This window comes from Sceloporus undulatus, chromosome 1 (genome assembly GCF_019175285.1).
Source record: "Sceloporus undulatus isolate JIND9_A2432 ecotype Alabama chromosome 1, SceUnd_v1.1, whole genome shotgun sequence".
NCBI lineage: Eukaryota > Metazoa > Chordata > Lepidosauria > Squamata > Phrynosomatidae > Sceloporus > Sceloporus undulatus.
In genome coordinates, this window is record NC_056522.1 from 31,971,956 (window position 1) to 31,991,911 (window position 19,956).

A 19,956-nucleotide genomic window follows, 5' to 3' on the forward strand; every position below is an offset into this window, starting at 1 on the left:
TTTTCTCTTTCTTCCTCTCTCTAAGCCCCCCTCCTCTTCTTCTCAGGGGTCCAGGGCTTCTCAAGGCTTTGCCCCCATTAGACAGGGACGTAGCTAGGATTTTAGGAAGGGGGGGGGGGTCCAGACTAAGTGCCACCATTATAATGGGGCTTGAGTGCGGCGGCGCAGCAGCACACACCATTCATTTTTCTAATGGAAGGGGGGGGTCCGGACCCCCAGATCCCCCCCCCCCTTTTCTACATCCCTGCATTAGAAAAGAAAAAAGGCTTCGGATCTGTCCCATAAATCCCTCCTAAGTTGAGACATACCTGGGAAAAAGAGGGGGTGAGGGGTTTGGGGGGGTTGGAGGGGCCAAGGAAAAGGAGGAAGGGGGGAATTGCTAAGAAGGCTTGGGAGTGAGAAAAGTAGTTTTCAATGGCACAAGGGACTGCCTGTGATCTTGCAAATGCTATGGCTGCTTGGAAGTGGGAAATGTAGTTTTCAATGGCACAAGGGACTGCCTGTGATCTTGCAAATGCTATGGCTGCTTGGAAGTGGGAAATGTAGTTTTCAATGGCACAAGGGACTGCCTGTGATCTTGCAAATGCTATGGCTGCTTGGAAGTGGGAAATGTAGTTTTCAATGGCACAAGGGACTGCCTGTGATCTTGCAAATGCTATGCCTGCTTGGAAGTGGGAAATGTAGTTTTCAAAGGCACAAGGGACTGCCTGTGATCTTGCAAATGCTATGCCTGCTTGGAAGTGGGAAATGTAGTTTGCAGTGGCACAAGGGACTGCCTGTGATCTTGCAAATGCTATGCCTGTTTGGAAGTGGGAAATGTAGTTTGCAGTGGCACAAGGGACTGCCTGTGGTCTTGCAAATGCTATGCCTGCTTGGAAGTGGGAAATGTAGTTTTCAGTGGCACAAGGGACTGCCTGTGGTCTTGCAAATGCTATGCCTGCTTGGGAGTGGGAAATGTTCTTGTAGAATTGGGGGGGGGTGTTTGGCCAGAAAGAGAAGTACATTTCAGCCTTCTGTCTAGGAATAATGCCAAAATGTCCTCCATTTTGAGCATGCCTAAGAAACATGCATTTATATTAACATTTTAAAAAAATTATCAATTTTTTCATGTGTCCTCCATTTTTTAAAAACGTGTCCTACATTTGAAAATGTGGCCCTACATTGGTCCTACATTTGTCCCGGTTTGGAGGTCCTGCCTTATGGCAACCCTAGGTGAGGCACTACTGCTCTCTGGCAGAGAAGTCTGAATACCTCACAAAACAACACATCCCATGATTTCAATGGATTCAGCCATGACAGTTAAAGTAGTATTAAAACTGCTATGATTACATAGTGTGAAAGGGAAACTAGTGTCAGAAATACTCTAATTATGTACCAGTATGGCTTAGTGTTCAAGAGGTTTTGCTCATTCCTACCTATCTAGCAAATACCTCTGCATAGTGAAGTTGGGTTTGAATGTGAATTGCAAAAATTCATCCTCAAGCACGATACCAACTTTTTACAGTTATCTTCCTTGCAAACTGGAATATACTGCTAACTGAGATTTATTACACAGCCCTCTTTTTAACTCGTGCCAAATGCCAAACAGACTCTGAAATAGAGAAAATTTCTGTTACCCATCACAATGGATGAAAATCTCACATTTTCTGGGAGCTGCAGTACTGCACTTGTAATTTTGTATTCTTTTGGGGTATGGGCTTGGGAACTGAACCTGAAATATACAATTGTGCCCTGAATGCACATTCCAAATTTTCATTCCACCCCTCAGCATGTAAAACAAACTAACTAACAAAAAGAAAATGCTCAAGGGTTGAGTTAAACCAGGCCTCCTTGTACTGGGCCAATTTTTAACATGAATACAATATACATAAGCTGCACCCCAAAACAGCCATTTTGGACTTAAAAACATCCACAAAACTAGCAATTAAAATAATGGGAATGGAATCATGGTTGTTGTTTTGTTTTGTTTTTTTTGCTTTGTTTAAACTTGGAAGGAGCTTCTAGTACAACTTAGTGAGCTAACCAGGAAATCAACAAGAAATCAATTTAGAGTTTATTGAGGAAATTACAGGCTTGGGAATGGGAGAACAATCCAGAAGGTTTTTGCATGTAACACAGGTCTGCTGAATGTGAAAAATAGAAAAGATGACTATGGACCACTACACAGGTGTTTGACAATGCAACTCCAGCAGGTCACAACATATGTAAATGACATTAGAAGGATCACAGTCTGGGACGTATGCTTTGGCTACAAGAATAAAAGGGTAGAAAAGCAAGGGAACATTTAGAGGCTACATTTAGAGGCTACAATTCACAAGACCTCCCAAACCAGCATACAGATCAGATCAAGCAGGTGAATCAGATGAAAAGGGGTCACAGTAGGCTTAGGAAAGTAGTAATAAAAGACTCAGGATATAGGGCACAGACAGCCATCAAGAGTTGTGTATGGAGGCCACTCAAACTAACTCCAGATGGGATCTGCTGGTATTTCACCAGCTTCCTTCTCCTGTTTCCTTTTACAAGAGGTTATGACTGAGGAGCTGGGAGGGGGGAACTACCAAATCGGTCCCAGCTGTGGTTAACTATGAAGTCTGCAGGGCAGGAAATGAGAAGGAGTCTCCAACATTATCGCCCTCCCAATTCCCACCATGTCAAAGTGATAGTTACCAAAGGGTGCCAATATTGTGCTACTTTTTCCATTATTGTCTTCCTCCTTGACTCTTCCATAAATGAAGTCCCTGCAATACTTCAGTGTTTGCAGATCTGTTACTAGCTTATTAATTCTGACTTGCTTTCTGGGGACAAGAACAGGAGCATCTACACCAGACAGATGTTCCTGTTTTTTTGTGACTTGAGATGGCTAAAAATCATCTTTATGTACCCTACCTGGACTTGGCTTGAAATTTTTATCTCATTTCAGTGTATTGTATATTAATGTTTTAACTCTTTTTTCAGTCTCTTTTTAGGACTTGATTATGTTTTTATGTGAGGGGGTGGTGGTGGGAGATTTTGGAATTTTTAATCTATCTCTTTTAATAGTACTGTATTTTACTGCTGTAATCCACTTGGATTCCCCGAGATTAAGCAGAATATAAATTATTATTATTATTATTATTATTATTAGTAGTAGTAGTAGTAGTAGTAGCCAACAAAAATATAGATGCTACTCAGACATCCCCCAAAATTGGCAGGTCTATATTGATTGTGGTCCAAAACACACTGCAGAAATAATCCAATTTGAGACCACTTTAACTGCCCTGGTTTAGTGGTAAGGAATCCTGGGAACTGTAGTTTATTGTGGCACCTGAGCTCTCTGACAGAGAAGGCTCAAGGTCTCACAAAACGACAGTTCCCAGAATTCCCTAGCCAGGGCAGTTAAAGCGATCTCAAACTGGATTATTTCTTGAGTGGGTTTTAGATTTGTGTTTGCAGTGTATAATGTTAATATTTATCAATTAACCTTTTAAAAAAACATTTGACAAATAATTATGTGAAATTTCAAATTCTCCACAAGGGGGCAATAGATGCAACAAATACACACCCAATTGCACTGTAATACTAGGACAGTGTAGTCTAGTGCAGTGGTAATCAAAACTTTTTATCATTGGGACCCCCCCCCCCCCTTTAAATCTATATGTGGATGTCATGCCTCTCCACTCGACATCGTATATGTCTAAAAATATTTTATTTACGGCGAGTATTTTCATTCATACATTTGTGTTTATTCTCATTTTAACATTTTACAGATGGCCCTTCTTATACATGGATTTTTTTATATACGGATTCAAGCATCCACGGTTTGAAAATGTTCCAAAAAAGTATACATTTCAAATATCAAACCTTGATTTTCCATTTTTTTAAATAAGGGACACAATTTTGCTATGTCATTATATTTAATGGGACTTGAACATACACGGATTTTGTTATCCACTGGGGAATCTTGGAACCAAACCACAGCGTATAACAAGGGTCCACTGTATAAGGAAATAACATCATTCAATTAGAACAGTTTTATTTAAGTAAATTCAATAATTTACTCAATGTATGTGTAAATTTTACACATTAACAAGTTTGGGAAGAGGACAAGGAGACATCAGGGCCTCCAAGTCTCGTGATCCCCTCTCTTGTCCCCTTGGGGATCCTGCTACAGTTTGAGAACCACTGACCTAGCAATAAGACCACTGTAATGGGAGTAGTCTGCATGGGAATGGTCTGTGTATTTCCTATGTGACTTTATGAAATGAAATGAAGCCATCTGTTGGAAAATGAGAGGATTCATCCCAAAGCATTGTCAGAAGTCACATAATGTAACCACTGTGATGAAGTTAAACAAAATCTAGTAAATGGTTCTTGAACTGCAACTGTCACAATAATATATGAAGGGTTTTATAGGATGGGTATATAATCAAATTTAGTACTGAAATTAAGTGATTCACATTTAGACCATTTCCCTACAAGAGTTGTTTAGTTTTTAGTATATGCTTTCAAGCTGACTCAAACTTATGGTGATCCTATTCTAGGTTTTTATCACCCTTGTCAAGATTTGTTCAGAGGAGGTTTGCCATTGCCTTGCCATTGCCTTCCTTTTAGCAAGAGAGAATTTGATTACTCAAGGGCACTCAATAATTTTCCACGACTGAACTGGGATTTAATGCAACATCCAAACCACAACACCACACTGGCTCTTTTGTTAAGGAATATATGCTTGGAAAAGTAGCAGTATTGCCCTCTACCAATAGGCTGCTCCCACTCTTGCAAGGAATGGTGCTAAGATACACACACACACACACACACTCTGAATCCCTTGTGAAGTTCTCATTCCTCTGAAGCAAGTGCAGGGCGAAAGAAATATCTATGCATCTATCAAAGCAATGCTATACTACGTGAAAATGCAGAGCACTTGCATTTCAGGAAAAACAATGAAGCATTTTTATTGGGCTATACTTTTGCAATGTGATATTAATAGGAAAAAGTCTTTAAAACCAAAAAGGTAACTATGGGTTTCAAATACTATGTTTTGTATTAAAAGTCTATGGAAACATCATTGGAGGAGGATTGCTGTCATATATAAATTCCAGATTAATTAATATAGTTCTGGGTTTAGATGTAAACACCCACCTACCCACCTCCTTTTTTTTGGTGGCAGGTGGGGAGGACATTTGCAGGGACTTTCACTTCTGCTTATGAGAGCGATACATGATAGCACTTTTAAAGTTGCAATGTGCTTGGCATGAAGAGAGAGAGAAAGAGAGGGAGAGAGGGGATAATACACAAGGCCGCAGTCTCACTTCACAAAACCATATTACTGAAACTAATTTATAAGGCACAAATACTTACAGTACACTTTCCGTATCTGCTGTACTTTCTTCCATTTTCGGTAACTGTGTAGAGGTAAATAAAGTTGTCATGGGATCCTACTGCAAGTAAGGTGCCATCTACAAAGCAAAGTGAAGACCTGTTATGCTGGGTAACAAGCATGTCACCCCTATTTCATCAGATTATAGACCTCTCTACCTGAAATGCTTGAAGGAGGAGACAATAAAACAAGAATAAACCAAAACACAAATCCTTGATCCAGAGACAATATGCCATTTGCATGTTGTCTCTGGATGGAATGTTGATAAGCTCATAGATATTTTATACTCCTGCCATTCCATGCACTTGGTGAGTTCCCTTTTCCATTTCAATTCACATCTCTAAATGTTTTATTTAGCCTGTGAAAGTTTTATTCATGGCTGATAAACAATACTGTTGATTCAGGTGCAAGCAAAGTACAATTGCTGTTCTTAATTTCTACACCTATTTTAATAATGATGCACTTTAAATACTGGAGCATAATTGGATTGAGGTGTTGAGGCACATTAAAAATGTACAGGCCTACTACAAAATTCCACTTTACATAAGAAATTAAAACACATATTTTCAAAGAAAATCAAGCACTGTAACCCTACCTACGGTGTAGCGCATCACCGAAAGCTGCTCATTGCCATCTGTATGTATTGAAACCAAATCTCTTGTTTCGGCATCCAGAACAAACCACCTGTTAAGGAGTCACAGTAGGGAAACATTCTAATAAATAAATAACATTCCTAAGTTATGATCAAGTAATTGTATACTTCTGAAATGTACTCCTGGTGACATGCAATACTCAAAATTGTATTCTTCGTAAACAAAATTTTCTGAGATGGTATATCTACTGTACCTATATACTGTATCTATATCTATAACGGGACAAAAATAGACTTCTGATTCCACAAGACACACTGATGCATTTAAAGCATCAGTGGACAATTGTTGGAATTTCAGATTCTGAAAGGTGGAAACTCAAATGACTCAATCAAAACACCAGGCTCTGATGCATGTGGTGATCAAACAGAACTCTCAGTAGCAGCAGAGGCCCAGTGAAATCTAAAGGCTAAAGAATATCATAGCTATGAATTCATTAGAAAGTAGCCTTAGGTAGGATACTACTCTCTTAATCATACTTCCACCCTTTACCTAACTGCAATATGGGCATGGTAATAGTAACCAACATTTATTTGTGGCATTTATATACCTATTAACAGAATATAACATCTAAGGTTTAACTAAAAATACACATCACACAATATAAAAAGACAATGCAAAATATTATGTAAATTAATTAATTAAACCGTGAATACAATTTGGCTTCACTATGGTGTGATTTACAGTATCCCAGACAGACAGAGTGCTTAATTTAGATCCAGAAAAGTACATTTTCTCCATCTGCTATGTGTATAAAACCACTGGATCTACATCTCAGGCTGTTGCACCTGAAATGATGCCACCAAAGGATCACTTTCAAAAGTAATCATTATATGGCTCATTTGTTTGCATACACTGTGTTTTATTAAACAGAAGACAATCAACTTTGGACACAGTAACGTGGTGCTTCTAGCTTTGCAAGTGTTCTGGGGCCAGCTACCTAAACTATCACAGGGCTGCCTATAAATGTGGAAAATTAAAAATGTGGTCAACAAAACAAAAACAAAACTTACTATTACAATTTAAAATCCCACCCCCAGGGAGACTACTTAGAGTTATGTTTGTGAAAAGAAGTTACCTCTCTCTCTTTTTTCTCTCCTTTTTAAAAAGCCAAGTCTTAAAACCAGATATCTGGAAAATGGCCTATTCTAAATGGCTTAAAACCAATTTGTGGTTACAGGACCACATGAAAGACATAAAACATGAAGCAGCTCAACATACCACCACAGCTTGTGAATATGCTGTGCGTAAGATGGATGAAACCAGTGGAAAAAATGGCTGAAATGTTTTTGTTGGACAGCAGCAGAAACCACTTTATCACAGGGGCAACACATACACACAATGTGGGTTCACCAATGGCAAGTTTTGTACTGCAGCTGGATGAATGATGAGTTTCAGCTTGTTGCTTTGGTACTGAATTACACTAAAAAAAATCAGTGGCTTTTTTTAATGCCATCCAAATTACTAGGGAACTTTTTCTTCTGCTATCTGTATTGAACTCAGGCTGATCAAAGTAGGAATGGTAACACATTTGTAACTGGAACATATAAAAGTAATGTAGAAGCATGCACATTCTTTTATGAACAGTTTCGGATTTTACCAACAGTCTATTCTGGATCTTTTCTTTCCTTGGAACAATTCAGATGTGGGTTTAATGCAAACAGACTGACGTAAACAGTATCAGCAAGAGGAAAATCGTAGTCATATAATCCTAATTACGTGGACCAAATGCAGCCTACCAAAATTTGATTTTCAGCCTTTGGTCCTTCTAGCTGTTGGGAGATCCCTGTTGAGCTAGAAGTGATCATGTCAGTTCCCATTGCCATTTGGGTGGATTTTGCAGCAGTTGAGGAGTTACCAGCAATTAAAGCAATGAGCAGAGTGAAGGAGGCAAAACAAAGCATTTCTGGTCAAATTCAATCCATTTGAGGTAATTTGAGGGCCCAAAACCAACCCAATATTTCCTGAATGGGGACTTGGTGGGCTCGCTCCCCCTTTTGCTCCAGATGTGCCAGGAGGTCTCATATGTTCTGAGGTTTGTCCCATGGGGCAATCAGTGGCACTGTCTCGGGCTTGGAGGGGTGCACAAATGGGCTGGGAGGGGCAGTCAGCCTTTGCTACACTTTCTCCACTCCTGCAGATGATCATCCTTAAGACCTTAATGCAAGATTTGTTTCAGTTGTTACTGTTGTTGTGTGACTTCAGCTCTAGAAATTTTGCATTCAGGAGCAGATTAGTTAAAGGTATGCTCTAAAATCTATTCCAAAATTCAAGTGGAATAAACAGGAACTAAATCAATCTATGAGTGCATCCAGCTTAGCATTGTCTAGTGTGACAGCAACAGACCTCAGGAAATGGACCACTGTCCTTCCACCTGTGATCATTTAATCGAAAGTGATAGTTTGGAGCCTGGAGAGGAAAGTATGGATTCTATCCTCCTTTTTCATATCTCACAAAACTACAACTATGGGAGACAGAGGACAGACAGTGGTTTACAGAACCAGCTCTACTACAAGCCATTTGCCTCAAGCAGCAAATGCTAGAAGATGGCTGCAAAGCGTTGGAGGAGAGGTGTGTGAAACACCATCTGTCCTGCAGCCCTTACCTAGCCTGCTGGTTTCAGGTGAAGTGGAAAACGCTGCCCTATAATGATTATTGACAAAAGATTAAACTGCTAGTCTAGTTAGCTTTTATACATAAGTGGATGGGAGCACCATCTCATTCTTCATCTTAGAGAGCATTAAAACATTTGGGGGGGGGGGGGTGGCCCTAATATATAGTTGGCATCCTCACAATGCTCCACTTCCATGTACAGTAATGTGAAAATAATGTATCAATCTGGAAATCATGAGTATTGGTGAGTGACAGACTTTCTAGAGACTCTGTGAACAAAGTAAATATTAGTGTACTGTTAGTTTATTTTTTTAAATGTTAATATTGTACTTTTGATGTTGCTGCTGAGAGTTCAGTTTATTAACTAGTTGCAGTTGTGTGCAGTTCTAGATTTGTAGCATCCATTTTAGATGTCCAATAGCTGTTGCCAGGTAGTTCATTTTAATCAGAAAGAGACAGAAGTGGTTACAACTCTCTAGAATTATAAAACAGAGAATTTTGTTGTTAAAATTTATCTAAAGATGTAATACCTCATGAGAACCAGTGTGGTGTTGTGGTTTGGAGACTGACCCTAGGAGATGAGGGTTCAAATCCCTGCACAGTCATGAAACTCATTGGGAGATTTTGGGCTATTAAAACCTTTCAGCATCAGAGGAAGGCAATGAATCACAGAATTATAGAATCATAGGCCCAGCCAAAATAAAGCTCTTCGAGTCACAGTGGAGATATGGTGTTTCAATGATGCATGCGTCCTAAGAGTCCAGAAGCCACACCAAAGCCATGCTCCACCTTAGGGCTGAGCATGGCTTTGGGTGAGTTCTGGACTCTTAGATGCAATCATTGAAACACCATATCTCCACTGTGACTCGAAGCAGCTTTATTTTGGCTGTCTGTAACAGGCCATAGAGTTGGAAGAGACCACAAGGGCCATCCTTTCTACACCTCTGCCATGCAGGAACTCTCAGTCAAAGCATCCCTGACAGATGGCCATCCAGCCTCTGTTTAAAGACCTCCAAGGAGGGAGACTCCAGCACTCTCTGAGGAAGTGTGTTCTACTGTCGAACAGCCCTGACAGTAAGAGCTGTTCGACCTCGGGGAAGGACTGGCTGGAATAAATTATGCAAAGATTGGATAGGGCTGCCATAAATCAGTGTTGACATGAAGGCACATAAAAAGTACAAAAAGTATTACTTGCTTGAAACTATTTCAATGAATGGCTTGTTTGTTGCCATGAAATTGGGCGAGATAAAAATATAACAGATTAACACCAACAGATTATTGCTTCATTTAATCCAGCAATCAGTCCAGCCAGTTATTACTTGAAAAGATCCATAGTTGTCTACATTTGTGAGAACCTACACTCAAGAGTCCCTCTTGAAGAAGACTGGAGCTCTTTCATCCATTTAACACATGCTAATAGATAGCATGTCTCCATGAGACAAATTTCCTGGATACTAAAATCTAGCAGTTCAATGTGAGCTCCAATTGAGTTTTTATTACTACAGCTGGGTTTCACTTTGGGGGAATATACATTCCTAGAAGATCTCTCATTTCCAACTGAAAACTATGCAGCAAGCAGATGGTAAACTAGCCCAGTAAAATTATAGCAGCCTGTGAAAGGCTAGGCTTTGGTACAAGCTAATCATTAATACATTTCATCTATATAAGAAAATGATCAGAGGGAAAAAAAACTCTTACAAATCAGCAATAGCAAAATAATACGTTGTTTCAGCTCACAGATTTCACTGCAAACTTCAAGCAGGCTTGGTGATTCAATTGTTAAACAAGCTTGGAAATCTCAATGAATAGTAATGTTTGGAGGGCTGGGGCTGGGTAGCTAATGGCATGTAAGTTTCTTTGGGTCTCTGCTTTCTGCTCACAAAAATTTAAATAAGATTGTGCTGTACTGTGTCTGCAGCTTCTTCCTTTCTGTGCTGCTTCCCCAAAACTCCTAGCATTCAGTTTCTTCACTCTACCAAATCATTTATCTTCACAAAATTAAATATGGAGAATTGGATCTTTAATACTGGAAAGAACATTTGATTGGGAGACACTTCCTTACTGTTCCAGATTATACCCTTGGTCTTCCCACCTTTCTATTGAGGGAGAAAGCCTTCCTAGCAGCTTCTCCTGGGCTTTGGAACTGCCTTCTTCAGGAGACTAAGATGTTTCCCTCTTTATTGTATATCTGTGGATAGGTGAAAAATGTTCTTTTCCAATAAGCTTTTGAAAACTGACTACCAGGGCTTTTAATAGGATGCTCTTCTACTCATTTTTACCTTTTAATTAATTTGTTTTAGTTTCAATTCTATTGCAGATGAAATACCCTCCCCCCCCCTCCCAGCTGCCACTGCCCTTGCCTTGAAAGGAGAAAAGAAGAGCCAGGTATGGCTTCATCATGCCTAGGTCCAGAAATAAATGAAAAGCCCTTCCTACATCTTAACTGCCACTACTATAGTTTTGGATGGGGAGAAGACCATGCAGCCTTTGCTGGGCTTAATTCCCTGTCTCACCGCCATTCCCTTTCCCTTCTGTGTCCTGTCTTATTTAAATTGTAAGCTACAAGGCAGGAAACTGTCAAATTAACAATTTGTAAGCCACTCTTGACACCCTTTCTGGCTGAAGAATGGGGTATAAATATTCTGAAATATAAAATAAATAGATAGTTTAATCATGATTTAACATTATGTATATTGTACTTTTGTTTTTCTATGCATTTTTATTTGTCTTCACACCTTCACTTCCAGTTTTGGAGTCAATGTGGGGTATAAGTGAAGATGACAATGAAGATGATTATGACAGGTGGTTTAATTTAATTTAATTAATTAATTAATTAATTATGTTTAATTGACAGGTGACATCTGTGGCCCTCAGAAGATTTTGCTTACAATTCCCATCAGCTCTAACCAGCATAGCCAATGGTTAAATTCTGTAACCTGCAGTGCAAAAACATGCAGGCAGCCAGTTACACAGCTGATTAATTGACCCTCAGCTTTTCTGCCAAAAGCAGGGTGGGTGGGAAAACAGACAAAAAATCTGGAAGGGCAAGATTTTTGTCTGGAGCACATCAGCCTAATTTTGTTTGCATGCTGGTAAATTCCATTCACATTTTGAAAATTTAAGCTTATTTAAGAGTTTTTCTTTTGTTTTTTCACTTGAACATGTCTTCCTTTTCTGTTAGATTTCATATTGGGAAATAAAGGGAATGTAGCTTGAAAGCATAAGATGCATCATTTTGCTTTAGGTTTGGATCTTGTTATGGCTTAAATGGAAGACCATCTAAGCTGCTTCTATGCTGCTTTGAGTTCTGTAATGGAAGACAGGTGGGATTTAAATGTCCCACAATAACAAACAATTCACAATCATATACAAATAATAAAAATTTCAAGGGAGATAATATTTCACCCCTGTGTTTTACCTGAACAGAAGTATAAAAAGAAAGTTCAAAATTACCTTCCTGAGTGTGTGCCTATTGCTACCACTGTTCCACTTGGATGGAAGTCAGCACAATGTCCTGGTTCCTGGAAGAAACATTTTGGTCTTATGATTTGAGGGTGAAATCTAGAAACATTCATACAGATATTTACATACTGAATTTTCCCATCTGGACTAAAAGAAGCCAAATGAAGCAAATTTTACAGTTTCTGCTACGAAACAACATACTCCATGCTTCCTACAATCTTGATCTTCAACACAGTAACAAATGAAGGAACACTCTACCACAAGAACAGCATGTCTGTCAATGAAATTATTCACCTGGGTGCTCTTATGTTATGGACCATCATATGGCTCCACAATTGTTTGAGCTCTCAATTCCAAATGCCCCAGAATAATATAGTGGTTGGTTTTGCAATCCCTTCCAAATTTCAAAAGAAGTTATGAGGGCATCTATGCTGCTCAAATATTCACAAATCTTGTATGGAACATAAGAATCATAATACAGAATGGAATGACCATATTATCCCTTAGGGCCCTGCCTTTATGTTCTCTACTGAGTGTTCAAGACAGGGATTTCTTTGTGGTTGCTCTCAATCTCTTGAACTTTTGAGGAATGCTAGGCTGGCTCCCTCTTTCTTGACCTTCTACTGGCAGGCAAATGTTCTTAATGTGTTTTTAATCTCTTTGTCTATTTTAACTTTGTTTTTGTTGGAACTTTACAGGATTCTCATCTTTTGCTTCATTTTGCCTTCCCTGTTGTGGGCAGAAAGATGGGGTGTAAATGAAACAAATAATACATTCATCCCATGTGAGTGAGTTAGATTTACTGAAGTGGGGCAGGAGGCAAATACAGGGTCAAACCTAGGTTCAAGTATAAGAAAATTAATAACCATATTATTATGATGTCTTGTTTTCCAGTTTGTCCTGTTCATACAAACATTATTTCCCAACCCCAAATGGCTATAATCAAGCTCAATGGCATAAGCTATACATTCTGCATGAGTACAGGAACTCTGAATGACTATGGCACCTGGATCTCCCTAGTGTAGGTCTCTCCTATAACCTGACCCATTTGGAGATGTCAAGGGCATAACATGAGCCCTTTTGTATAAATGGCAGGTTATCTGCCACTGATTATTTGAATGCCCCAACTGAGGAAAGCAGTACCCCCAACTTATCCTTGCTTTGGTCACTCCTTGTTATGGCTGACAGAAGTGGAACATGTCCAAAAATGGTGTCCCGAGGAGTGAGTATGGAAACTAAGCCCTTTGAGAAATGGTGAGGGAACTTGATATACTTAGTTTGAAGAAAAAATATTGAGATATTATAACCATCTTCAAATATTGGAAAAACTACCAGACAAAAGTGTAAGACAAGCTTGTTTTCTGCTGCTCCAGAACTGATTCGGTAAATTCAAATTACAGGGAAAAAAATGATTAGGAATGGAAGAACTTCCTGATGGTTAGACATGTTTGATAGTGAAACAAGCTCCCATAGCATCTGGTGGACTCTCTTTTCTTGCAGGTTTTAAACAGAATTGGATTTCTTGTACTAGGGTTGGGCAGACTACTAGCTATGGATTTCTTCTACTTCAGTTGCACTACATGACTCTCAGCATCCTTTCCAACTCTACAATTCTATTAAAGTCAGCCCTTGTTATACACAGATTTTTTATACACGGATTCAAGCATCCACGGTTTAAAAATGTTCAAAAAAGTATAAATTTCAAATATCGAACCTTGATTTTCCGTTTTTTTATAAGGAACACCATTTTGCTATGTCGTTATATTTAATGGGACTTGAGCATCCACAGATTTTGTTATCGACAGGGGATCTTGGAACCAAACTCCAGTGTATAACAAGGGTCCACTGCATTATATTCATTCTTTCTCTAAACAGCAAATTTACAGTACAGTAAAAGCTTTACTTGATTATGACCAGAAGCATCTTATAACCATGACTGACATTATCTTAAAAGAATGTTACATACATCTAGCAACCTGGTCCACTCGAGTGTATGGTCCACCGAGTTCCACATACAAACTTGACGATCCTGAGCACATGTTAAGAACAGATCTTTGAAGGGATGTGTTCCAAGCCCCCAGAGTTCATCTGTGTGACCCTAAAATCAAAATTAAATTGAATTATTGAGTTATATGATAAACAAAAACATCACAGACTAGTACAGGGAAAGAAAATGAACTCACCTGTACTTCTACTTGGAAACCATCATTAAATGTTCCTCGCAAAATAAAATTCCGGGAAGTGCCCAGTATAAATTGATCTGCTTTACCTTCTGCCACGGCTCTGATTGTTCCATACTGATCTGGAACCTAAGGAGAAAACATTCTTTTTAACTACGTATCATAGATCTCAGAACATAACAGTCATCATAATAAGGCTACAGCCATTTTTGCTTATATGCTCTCCAGCAAATAATTCTCAATCATATACAAGAGGATGTCCATTGACAATTACTTGCATATTTTAGTGTGCTATTTTTTTCACATTTGTATTCTTTTTCTCCTGCCTTCAATGGAGTCAAAGCATTTTATGTTAACAACTTGGTGAAGTAAAGCTAAGCTGACATTTGCCAACATGTAGGTTTATCACACAGGGCTCCTGGCACGCAAATGGAACGGTACAAAAGGGGCTGGAAAGGGAACGGAAGGGGGATGCATTTTACCACACACCAGAACGCCACTGAATGCTGCCAGAAGCCCCCATTCCATTCTCTATCTATCTCAGAGGAGGCAATTTTTGAGTACTGTTCTGAACAGTTGCCTTTCTTCTGCTTCTGCTTCTTCTGCTTGTTTTTGCACTGGGAAAATGCTGGACCAGGACCACAGGATGTGGTTGCTGCGGCCCAGATCCGGTACTCAAAGGGGTGGCCTGTTTCACCCCTATGACTCAATTGTTCCCTCTCAATCTAATTTATCTCACAGGTAGTATTCAAAGAAAAAACTATGCTAGCAAAATGGTTTCAGCATAAAAAGACACAGAAGAATCAAGTAGCAGTTTTGAGACTAACTGGGAGGAAGAAATTTCTAGCAACTAGAAACATTTTCTTCCTAGTTAGCTTTAAAGGTGCTACTAGAACCTGTTACCATCTCACAAGGTCATTGTGGGGAACACCTTGGCACATGAGTACAGAAAGTCAAGCCCCTATTATTTCTACCACTGGTTTGTTTGTTTGTTTTTTGGCTAGTTGACTCTCTTATGCCAAGTAGCATTGTGAGAAAATTAAGAAACTAACCAAACAAAGAACAGATTCTTAATAACATTGTCCTATAAATGTTTGTCTTTTCTTTCGTGTGAGCCATCTGAACAGCTGCCAAATAGATCATTATTTTATTTTAACTATTATATTTTATTTAAAGTACTGGAGGGAGTTTTCAGCATTAAATAATGAGTACATACAGAGAATGTGGCACATTAACAAAGAGAATGGGAAGATAAAAATCTACACCACTCATGTTACTATTTACTAAACACAATGCTGATTTATATCCAGTTTGGCATCCATTAGTTCATTTTATTAATTATTTTTAAAGAATTGTTTTGAAGCTATTTCCCCTACCTAACAGCTATATTAAAGTCCCCCAAAGGCTGTAAATCTATCACTGCAATGAGGTAACTCCATATATTTGATAAATACAGAGTAGAATGTCCTTTGTTTTTTCTAATAACTGGGAATTGTTGCAGTCAGGGGAAGGGAATGCTTAACTGGAATAAGGGAATTTTGGATACGAATCTTTGCTCAACTGTATTTTTAAGGCAATCTATGATGTCTCCATTCATACCTCACAACAAGGCATGATGTGCTTTGTTGAAATATGGCTTTCAATGAAGTGTTAATTCCTTCTTGTGATGCACACTGCTAACAAGTGACTGTTTATGAACTAGTTACAAACCATAATCTGAATTTATGATCTTAAATTCTGCTGTCAATCCTGACTAAAGTAGAGCCATTTAATTAACTGTACATACCTACATGTTGACTCATCATTCCACATTTTATTGAATAGGTCTACTCTAGTTGGAATTAACCAAAAATATCCTGTCATTTGCTGCTGGCTTGCAAACTTTGTCATGTTTACACTATGGCTTACTGTGATGGCAGAACAGCTATGGGTTGTCACTGAAAAACATCTCCTAAGAGTTCCAGATGCTAGACGAGCCATCGCTACACAAAGGGCCTTTTCCACCTCAGCCCCTAAGCTCTGGAACTCAATCCCCAACGAGCTCTGCTCGACCCCCTCCCTAGCCCAATTTAAAAAAGGGCTGAAAACGTATCTTTTTAAACAGGCATACCCCCAATAGCTCTGTTGTGATCCCTCTCCCCCTCACCGTTGTTACAATTGCTGCTAGCTTGGAATTGTTATTGTTGTTGTTTTATATAATGTTTTATATAATGTAATTGTAAATTTCTGACAATGTTTTTATTGTAAATTGTATGTTGTTGGATTGCTAAATCCACCATTGTGACCCGCCTTGATCTCTGGAAAGGCGGGCTAGAAATAAAGCTATTATTATTATTATTATTATTATTATTATTATTATTAATAAAAAGGAACTGACAAATGGTTTGGAGAAAAACAAAACAAAAATGGAATAGGCAGACCACCATCTGATTTGTTTTCTGAAGTGTAATTCACATATTAAATAACCAATCACTGTTAACACAAACTATGGCTTGTGGCAATGGTTTGAAAACATGGGTCTCCAGATATTATTGGATGTCAACTTTCCAAAGCTCCAGCCAGCATAACCAATGACCAGGGGTTTGAACAGTATAGACCAACAATGCCTAGGAATCCAAGTTTGGGAACTACTGATTTATTGTGTCACAATCTGAAGAGAAACAAGGGTATTCTGTCATGTGAAGACGTTCAATGTATCAGTCAAGCAGATTACAATTTTTCCTGCTAGCAAAATGGTGGTCATATTGGACTTGTTTAGGGCCAAAGCATAACTTAAAATACTCAAGGAAGGAATCAGCCAGGAGCATCTTTGGCATAAAACTGAAATGCCGAGAAAGCTGTGTGGGTTGATGTACCCCAATTCATTTCTGTGGGGCTGGTGAACTTCTCTGTGTATTGGCCCCTAAGATATCTATTATGTTATAGATATTTCAAGAGTAGAATCTACAATATCAAATGTGTGAAACTGGGTCATAAGTTATCTGATGGAGATAGATGAATACAATAAAAGGAAAAATGCCACCATGAGGTAGTGGGTAGAAATGTTCAGTTTATATGTGGGAAACTTGAGTTCAAATCACTACCCAGTCATGAAGCTCACTGGGTAAATGTGGGCACACGGTCAGCCTATCCTACCTTATAGGGTTATTGGGGAAATAAAGCTTGGGAGAAACTTGCACACCATTCTAAGATCTGGAAAGACTGGATAAAAATATAGCAACTAATAAAAATCTTCAGGTTAGGGGAAGTGATTGAATAAATAAATGGAGTAAGCCCAACAGGACCTCAACTCCACCTCCACAAACCCCACAATTGCAGTTTTTCTGCATATTTCTGGTGACAGCAATTTATCTTGCTTACCTCTATTTCCCTTTCAGGATTCAAGTCATGATCCCATAAAATAATTTTCCTGTCCTTCCCACCTCCAGTTAGCAGCATTCCGTTCCTCATTTGACAGAGTGTGAACACACTGCCATCGTGAGCTTTGATTTGTTTGCTTATCTGATATACACCTGTTGTCATAACAAAAAGAGTACACAATCATTACAGCCTACAACAAGACTAGGCATTAGATTGAGGATGTGGGGTTCTCCTTCCTTTACATTTTTTGTACTTGTTTAAATGGATGAACATTGACAACATTTTCTTAGTTGCTTATCATACTGGAACTTAAAAAGAAAACAAACACAACTAACAGTTAAAATACAAATTAACATTAGTATTGTATACCTTATTAGTAAGTTTTGATATAAAAATCTTAGGGTTAAAGTTGCAAAGCAGCAATCTAATTACACTATGGAATCTCTCCTACCTGGTTTCAAAATGAGTAAGTCTCAAAGACACAGAGGGCTAATTCAGACAATTACATCTGGGCTTAATAAATGGAGACATGGATGAGCCTCTTGCGTTTGTATTCTATACTCATGCCAGCTTTAATGTTTAAGCCTATCTTTGCACTCTGAAGGAGTTCTGAGGCAGTCTAAAAAAAATCTAGTTTTGATGTTGAAGAGAACAAAAATACCTCTGCAGACTTTATATATTTCAAACGCATACTGGAACTTAGCTGTGGCCAATCGTGACTCAAATGAACTTTTAGCTATATTCAACTAGATAGTCAACTTCTATTAGCTGTAACGATCTGACTCTCCATTTCTACTTATTACAAAGAAAGGAGGAAGAGAAGGAGGAAGGAAATAAGTGCTTCTGGACATATAGGGGTCAGTACTAATATTATATAACCACCAAAACTACACATATATGCTGTAGATTCAAACCTTTAAAATTAAGGTTAAGGTTTAAAATCTTTTTTTCTTATTTTTTACTTAAATCTAAATTTCAGGAAAAGTTAGAAATATAAAGTTTTGGTAATTCTCTACATAAACCATGCAAGGTGAACAGAGAAACAGACATAAAGACTAATATTTTCAAACTTTGATTCCTTAAAGCTATGCCTTTGATGATGGAAAAGTGCTCAGAGGCAAGAGTAATTGCAAACTGTAAGCAGCTCTTGCATTCTGCAGCTGTAGAAGCAATTTTTGTAGAAGTCTTAAAAGAGATCTTTAAAGACAACTCAAGGCTCCAAACCTCCAGGGCCAGTATTTGATCTACCAGTCAGTATCAAGAAGGACTGTGGCTTGGTTGCTTTTTGCTTATAAATCTGCTTGACAGGGGAGACAAGTCAGAGTTCTCTGTTCATACATAACAGGCCAGAAAACTATACACATAAGATCTGGGCCTTCTTTAGCTGTTTCTGCTTGTTAAAAGAGACAATTTGGGAGCAATTAGTTATCATGTATGAGCATGTTGCCTGAGCACAAAAAGGAGAGTTTTGGCTTATTAAGATATCTAAACAAGCCCAGCCTCTCATTCTCATTCTGTTGCTTTAGTATTTAGAGGGTATCTTACATTAACTGTGTCTTTACAATTTAGAGTTTGTGTTCATGTATATGAACTGACTGAAGCAACACCCTGGCCTAAAATGCACTTGCTTCAAAACACACACACACACACAATAACTCCATATGGAATTAGAAACCTCTATAAAACTAGTGGTAAGTGCAGTTTAGGAGCAAACTGGATTACCACTTTTAAGGGCTTTGCACATAAGAACGTGTCCAAATACTGAAATTAGAAAACCACGCAAACTAACATGAGTTCAGTTGGCTGCTACTGCAAAGGTTTTTCTATCTTCAAGATCAATATTTAAAAGGGCAGATACTATAAACTGCAAATTGCCATCTGTTCTAGCATACAAAATATGAAGAAAATGTATACCTAGCTTCAAAGCATCCCATAAAACTCAAGGAAAGTACAAGATGCCAACATTACTTAACAAGCCATCCCTAGAGAGTGGTTTACTTTATTTTTTGATGTATGCGCATGCACACACACTCTGACTTAAATATAATTAAACCCTTGATAAATTCAGGACACATATTGAGCATAAAAAGCCCAGCTCAACAAAATCTTGGGTCCATTTAAATAATTAAAACATTCAACTTTTCATTATGATATATTTGTTATGACAAGTACAGCAAAGAGCAATTTGCTTTAGGCAGGTTATTATAATATTATTAAAGGTATGATCTATCTTATAATTGGGCTGTTATTTTATTCCTTTCTTTAAAAATAAAATTTGTTGAAAATATATATTTGCTGTTAAAATGTCCAGTTCAGACACTGTGTTTTTGCTGGC

At 38.4% G+C, this 19,956-nt stretch overlaps 1 protein-coding gene across 6 annotated transcripts in view; it reads right to left on the reverse strand.

The window, feature by feature from the left end:
- EML4 (EMAP like 4) overlaps window positions 1-19,956 on the reverse strand; it is a 263,195-nt gene that overhangs the window by 19,910 nt on the left and 223,329 nt on the right. For all 6 annotated transcript variants that reach the window (XM_042445215.1, XM_042445217.1, XM_042445216.1 and 3 more), the window contains 6 exons: window positions 17,622-17,773; window positions 14,265-14,390; window positions 14,048-14,179; window positions 12,073-12,140; window positions 5,952-6,040; window positions 5,338-5,435 (listed from right to left, as the gene is read on the reverse strand). In XM_042445215.1, coding sequence (XP_042301149.1) covers window positions 5,338-5,435; window positions 5,952-6,040; window positions 12,073-12,140; window positions 14,048-14,179; window positions 14,265-14,390; window positions 17,622-17,773 — 665 coding nt within the window. The remainder of the gene's footprint in view (window positions 1-5,337; window positions 5,436-5,951; window positions 6,041-12,072; window positions 12,141-14,047; window positions 14,180-14,264; window positions 14,391-17,621; window positions 17,774-19,956) is intronic.